The sequence below is a fragment of the Octopus bimaculoides genome, chromosome 17 (assembly GCF_001194135.2).
Source record: "Octopus bimaculoides isolate UCB-OBI-ISO-001 chromosome 17, ASM119413v2, whole genome shotgun sequence".
Lineage (NCBI taxonomy): Eukaryota > Metazoa > Mollusca > Cephalopoda > Octopoda > Octopodidae > Octopus > Octopus bimaculoides.
Window position 1 is genome coordinate 30794678 of NC_068997.1, and position 7439 is coordinate 30802116.

Here is a 7439-nt window from a genome sequence, read left to right on the forward strand (position 1 = left end):
TAATACCTATTATCTTGTTTTTAGCATTGAGCTCTGTTTTTAGTATTGATCTAACTCGTCTATAGTATCTTTCTTTATTTTTTATTTCATTTGTGTGTGTTGTATCCTATCTAGTTCATTGATTCCTAAATATTTGTATGGCTGGCTTTCGTCTAGTTCTCTTATTTCATTGGCTTTATCTAGTGTGATGTTGCTACTCTTAACTAGTTTTCCTCTTTTCAGAGTTGCTTTGGCACATTTTTCTAATCCGAATTTTTTATCTATTTCCTTGGTAAAGCCATGTACTGTCTGTAGTAGTGTTTCCAGCTCTTTATCATTTCTAGCGTATAAGTTTAGGTCATCCATATATAAAAGGTGGCTGACTGTTTTGCTGTAACATTTGTATCTGCATCCAGTTCTATTTAGCAATTCAGTTAAAGGTGTGAGTGCCAGGCAGAACAGGAGTGGAGAGAGCGTGTCTTCCAGGAATATTCCTCTTCTAATGGGGATGGCTTTCGTTTTCACGTGTCCCTCTTTTGTTTGGAGCTATAGCACTGTCTGCCATTTATTCATAAAGTGCCTTATGTATTTTATAATAATTGGTGCCACCTTGTTTATGGGTAGTGTTTCGAGGATTCACATGTGGGGAACACTGTCGAAAGCCTTTCGGTAGTCCATCCAGGCCATACTGAGGCCTTTCTCCTTTCTGCAGCTGTCTTCAGTTATGGCTTTATTGATCATTATTTGATCTTTACAGGCGTATGAGCCCTTGCAGCATCCTTTCTGCTCTTCTGGAAACAGGTTGTTATTTTCCAGGTGCTTACTCAATCTCTGCGATATTATTGCAGTAAAGGCTTTGTAGATTGTAAGGAGACAGGTTATAGGCCTGTAATTTTGTGGTTTCTCCGTTTCCGTGAATTTGGGAATTAAGATGGTTTTGCCTTTCGTGAGCCATTCAGACATAGTCTCTGGCTCTGCTAGTATGTTGTTAAAGTTTTCAGCCAGCTTTTTGTGCATTCCTGTAAGGTATTTGAACCAGAAGTTGGGGATCTTGTTATGCCCAGGTGCCTTCCAGTTGCTTGGTCTTTGCAATGCCTAGGTGACCTCTTCAGTTGTTATAGGGGTCCAGAGTTGCTCAGGTGCTAAGTTCGTTGTTTTAATGGTCCTTTTCTGGGGTTGTTGCTTCACCGACCATACTTCTTTCCAAAATTCTTCCACTTTATTATTATTATTATCATCATCATCATCATCATCATCATCATCATCATTATTATTATTATTATTATTATTATTATTATTATTATTTTATTCTTTTTGCATAGCTTCTAACGCTGGAGATGTATTAAGGTGTCAGCTGTTCATGACCAGTGAACTAAGGTAACACCCCTTATTTTTCAAACACCCTCTGGAGTATTGAGCGGTTCCAAGCAATGATATTTTCTGCAGGTGCTCCATCCTTATTGCTGCCCCTATTTGTTCCACGCTCCTCAAGACTGTTCCTCACTGTTCCCAGGATTTCAACAATTATTGGTACTACTACCATCTTTTTCAGCGACCACTTAACTTCCCAGGCTAACCTGTTATATCTAACGACTTTTCTTTCTGCCTTATCGCATAACTTGTTGTCAGATGGGCATGCTATAATATATGATCTACTTCACGGTATTGATCGGGGATACCCCCACTGGATCCAACCAGATGGTGAGTCTAGATGTGATAAATCTGTTCACCAAACTCCCACCTGATGAAGCACTATCAGCAATCCAAGAAAATCTGGTGACAGACACCTGTCTAAAAGAACGCACTAGTATACCAATAGAAAACTTGATGAAAATGTCGACCTTCTGTGTAGAAACTACCTACTTCAGTATGGATACTGATATATATCGACAAGAAGAGGGTTTAGCTATGGGTTCGCCATTATCACCGATAATAGCCAATAAAATACTTGGAATACTTTGAGAATTTGGCTTTAGGATCAACACCACTAAAACCAACACTATGGCTATGATATGTTGATGACACCTTTACACTCTGGCCCTACAAGAGAGATGGTCCAGGTACTTTTAGATCATGCAAACTCAATAAAGCCATCCATACAGTTCAGAATGGAAAAGGAAAAAGACAATCAGCTGGCATTCCTGGACGTATTAATAACACGCACCAAGTATGGATCCAGGACATCCGTATACTGCAAACAAACCTTCACTGGACGATACCTCAACTTCAATTCCCACTAACCATACAGTGTAAAGAGAAGGATTGCTCAACGCCTAAAACTTCGAGCAAAGAATATAAGTAGCGATCGTGATACACACCACGAAGAAATGATCAAGCTAAGTAACAATCTGTTAAGCAACAACTACCACCAAAACATACTATCCACTCCAATTATAAAGAGAGAGGATGAAACCCATAAACTGACTATAGTCGGTCTATTCTATGTGAAAGGCCTCTCTGAAAAAATACAAAAGATATGCGGTCCATATGACATCAGGACAGTATTCAAGAGTAATACAACACTTCGCAAATATCTCCTTCGATTAAAATCACCAATAGAAGAGAATAGGAACAAAGACTGCGTGTACTCCATCCCATGCAGCCGTGGTAGGTTATACAAAAGTGAAACATGCCACCCCCTCAAAATAAGGGTAGACGAACATCGCAAAGCTGTGACACAAAGAGATATTGATAACTCGGGTATAGCTGCTCATGTATGGAAAAAAGGAGACCACCTCCACGTGTGCGATGAAGTTAAAATAATAGACAGAGAACACCACTGGAAAATACGGAAACTAAAAGAAGCAGCACATATGCTAGAACATAATAACCTCCGAAGCAGACCGAGTGCAGATATGAGTAGCATATGGGAACCGGTATTAAGGAAGGATAGAAAAATATTAGAGTTATAAGCCCTAAAATTCACTCCATAATTGCCCACGGGCATATGGTATAGTGGTTAAAAGTGGAGGCTACCAGCCCCAAGATCCCGAGTACGATTCCTGAAAATAATAATAACATCGGAAAAATACCTTAGGAATGAGAACGCAGGTTCGAAATTTCCCCAGGACACCTGATGAAGGCAGGAGGGTATATCAGCCTAAACGTACTAACAACAAACAAGATGAGGACAAATATTCGTTGAATGTAAATAATGTACATAATTCCTCATCTCTCAAATTTAGAACTTGTTTATACATAGTTCGTAAGGATGTGAAGTGTACTTTTCAGTTACCTTTGAAGATTGTTGGAATTAAATGTTAAGAGATTAGGGGTCCAGGCAAGACTGGTATGATGCAGGATGGATCTTTGTGTTGGTCAAATATGGGGCTAGCCACTGTGTATAATTTGTTTCAGCTAAACTCTAGTGAAGGTATTGTTGATAATATTTAGTAGGAAGACAGAAGGTACAAGAGTTTTCCTCATGTCTTTCAACAAGTTAGAAGCACAGTGTCTATGAGACCATTTTCCATAAGTTGATAATATTAAGAAAATAAATTACTCTTCTTGGTTCAATTTAGAGACATATTTTTTGAAGAACATGTGTTATAAAATACTCAGAATTAAATACATATAAAACCGTTTATCCAATAAAAATAGTTATAAGATTTAACCAGTTGACCAGAAAACCAACAACCAGGTAAATCATTACATAAAATATTTATAAAAATTCTGTGCCAACAAAATACTCATATAGTCCTTCCATTTAGATTTCCTAACTACAGATTTCATCAGATATGCAACCATTATAGACTGAATAAACATCTAATAATCTTATTTACAGAATAGTCTATTTACTGACCTTTACTACTACAACTGGGATGTTGCGTGATATTGAGTCAATGACTGACTTCAGAATGCCCGGTCCACCTTCAACCATTACTGCAACAGCTGGAATCATGATCGCTTTATTCTCTAAAATTAAAAGAAGATATAAACTGATTAAGATACAGAATATATTTGACTAATTAATAAAATATACCTGATTAAAGTAAAACTTGTCCGATTACTGTATGAAAAACGTACCTGACTAAATTAAAAAAGATACCCTTGGTTAAAGTACGAAGTATAATGAGATCAAGTTGTCAAGTATACTAGGTTAAGGTACGTAAATCATTTGGTTAAGGTGAAAGAAGCTATAGCTGATTAAGGTATATGATTACGTTCTAAAATATACCTGATTCACTTGTACAATATAACTCGATTTAAGTCTAAAACAGGGTATGAAATATATTCGAGTAATGTATAAAATATGGCTTGACTAAACAATAAAATCTGGTATCAGTTCAGCATTCTGAATTTTAAAAAAACATAAATCTATATCCTCTTTATCATCGTCATTTAATGTCTTATAGCCAATTGGCATGGATTGGATGGTTTGACAGGAACTGGTAAGGCAGAAGATCATGCCAAGCTCAAGTATTTCTTTTGGCAATTTTTTCTACATCTGGATGCTCTTCTTAATACCAACTGCTTTACAGAGTTCAGTGTGATTTTTAAGTGGCACCAACAGTAGTGAGGTGACCAAGTAACTTGCAGGACAAGACCACTCAACTGAGCGAGAGATTAGTGTTGAGTGAGGTGGCTTTGTGCCAGGTGATGAGAAGCTAGAATATGAATAATGGGACAGAAACAGGTATGTTGCAGTTGAGGATATACACTGCTGCTCCAGGTGGAAACACAGAGAGAGAGAAAGAGAGAGAGAGAGAGAGAGAGAGAAGAGAAAGAGAAGAGAGTGAAGATGTGTTGGGGCATTCCCTCAAATTACAGGGAGGTGTGTATATGGGAATTGGTACAGAGGATTGGATAGGGTGAGTGGGTAGGTAAGTGTGAGAGTGTGAAAGGAGAGTAGAAAAGGGGAGAGGAATGCAATGAGAGGTAAACATGAGCGGAGAGAGGAGTATAGGAAGATACGGTGTATGTGAGAGCTTCATCAGGGACACAGATTGTGTGTAGGGGTATAGGCATAAATAATTATGCCTTTTACTTAGCTAATTTTACTTAGTTGAACAGGTCCTCTGAAGCCCAAAGCACCAAGCAGTCCTTTGTCATCTCTGTGAATCTCAAAATCTGGAGGACATATATCCCTCACTTTGTCGCACAATTTACAACGACTTCCTCTTTTCCTCAGGTTCCATCAACACACATACACACAAACGCATACACACATACATACATACATACATACATACATACATATATATATATATATATATATATATATATATATATATATAGAGAGAGAGAGAGAGAGAGAGAGAGAGAGAGAGAGAAGTAAGGACCAAAACCCTTCAAAGGGATGCTAAACATCAAAGTTCGCCTGTACAATTCAAGCAAAGTATATAAAAACAATATATTCAGTATTGGTATAATCAATAAATAAAGTATAAGGAAAGGAAAAAATACAGCCGTAGACGATCTTTTAATCTTTAATTTAAAATTGGTACAAATCCAATAAAAATTCTACAAATTTTTTCCAATCCTAATTAATTCCAAAAACAAAAACGAAAAAATCCTTTTTGAAATCAAAATTAGGCTTTTCTTCAGGAATTACCTATTGGAATGAATATGTACCACCAACAATAAATATTTATAAAGACCTTTAATAGCCCAGACAGGAACAAATAATTAAATGAGGATAAAAGGAAATTACTCGAATGCCAAGCCGTTCAAAACCAGAAAAAAAATATAAAAAACCAACTCCAGCGTTTGATTAACATAACAATTCATGATATATAAATATTTGATAACGACAATTGTCATTTCCGTCTAAACAACACATAAAGTTATTGAAACAAAATTTTGAAGGTGTGTCAGGTACTGAAATTCATCGGAGGCCTTTAGCACAATACAGGGACAATGTTACAGCTGTCTTGCTTCTGAGTAGTGTCTGAAGTTTGCCCTGTTTTTATTGGGAGTTCATGGCTCAAATTAGCATGTTTTAAATAGGATTTGTTCGGTAGAGGTTAGTCACATGACTAGTCTTAGAAATTTTTGTAGTTTCTCCGCTACGTCCGTGTGTTAGTATTGTGACAATGTTTGGCGTTGTAAGTCAAGGCTGATACGATTGACTGAACATGTCCAAACAATCAATGCTCTAAATGTTTTCTGCCAAATGTTTGTAAAGAATGAACACATGATTAAGTTTATAACCTTTTCTACGTTTCCCATTACGTCCGTGCGTTAGTGTCAGGTGACAGTACATTTTGCGCTTAAAAAGAGGGCCAACACGGTTGAATGAACATGTTTACTTATAATCAAGATGTACACATTTGAACAACTTATAGATTTAAAAAATCTACCCAACAGCATAAACAATAATATTAACTTTACCATGGAATAAGGTAAAACTCGACTACCATTGCTGGATATACTAATCATCAAAAGAGATAAAAACATTGAAACAGATAGTCACCATAAACAAGCAGATTCTAAACAATACTTACTGTTATCCTCATGCAATCCCAAACAAACGAAGAGTAATATCCCCTTTAATCAAGCAAGAATAATCTGCACAATTGCCTCAAACCCTGAAACTCGCAATAAAAGACTCCAGGAACAAGAACAAGTACTTTGAATACAATATCCATTAATATTAATAGTCAATGGAATAAAACGTAACAAAGCAATAAATATCGAACAACTACGAAAAACGAAAAACGCTCCAGATACATCCAATAATCTACTCTTTGTTACAACATAGAACTCAAGAAACACAGAGGTTTTACAATATTAGCCACCAGAACATCCCACTACTAAAACAAGATCCAAGAATGAAACAAATATTTGAAATACACAAAATAATCAAAAGTAAAAGACAATCAATGTCCTTCAAACAACTCTTCACAAGTGCTAAATTACCTTCCACAATTTCTACACCAATAGTCAAAAAATGTGGCCGCCCTAATTGCGGGACCTCCATCAGCATTATTGAAGACAAAACATGCAAATTCAAGTCAGGACAATCTCTTACTGCAAAAAATCACATTACATGTTCTTCAAGGAATTTGGTATATGCTATCAAATGTCAAGAATGTGATAAATATTACATATGTCAAACAAAGCTTACTCTAAGAAATAGACTGACCATTCACGAAGGCAGCGAGCTAGCAGAAACGTTAGCACACCGGGTGAAATGCTTAGCGGTATTTCGTCTCTGTGAATTATTGTGAATTATTGTGAATACTGTTGTGTTACTTTGTGAAAACTGTCTCGGTGAATAATTGTGATTTTTGTGGAATTATTACGGTTGCATTTCACATGAGCTGCTGCATTTTCCCCAGCTATGGCAAGTGGTAGTGTCTCCAGCATGGAGAGCTATGCCAAGGCCACTGCGGTGAGGAAGTCAGTACCGCTAGAAACCAAGTTAATCAAGTTGGATATGGAGGAGGTGACCAGAAGCAGGAATTTGATAGAAGTTGAGGGAGACTCGTACAAATTGTGTCCCCCAAAAGAGACTA

The 7439-nt window shown here is 36.8% G+C and overlaps 1 protein-coding gene and 1 long non-coding RNA gene across 3 annotated transcripts in view; one reads left to right on the forward strand and one right to left on the reverse strand.

The window, feature by feature from the left end:
* LOC128249695 (uncharacterized) overlaps positions 1 to 3787 on the forward strand; it is a 71451-nt gene extending 67664 nt beyond the window's left edge. Inside the window, exon 3 of the long non-coding RNA XR_008265812.1 lies at positions 1302 to 3787. This is a non-coding gene — a long non-coding RNA (uncharacterized LOC128249695). The remainder of the gene's footprint in view (positions 1 to 1301) is intronic.
* Positions 3756 to 7439, reverse strand: part of LOC106871768 (uncharacterized) — a 629775-nt gene continuing 626091 nt past the window's right edge. For both annotated transcript variants that reach the window (XM_052974057.1, XM_052974056.1), the window contains exon 44: positions 3756 to 3894. In XM_052974057.1, coding sequence (XP_052830017.1) covers positions 3770 to 3894 — 125 coding nt within the window. In that variant the 3' untranslated portion in view covers positions 3756 to 3769. The remainder of the gene's footprint in view (positions 3895 to 7439) is intronic.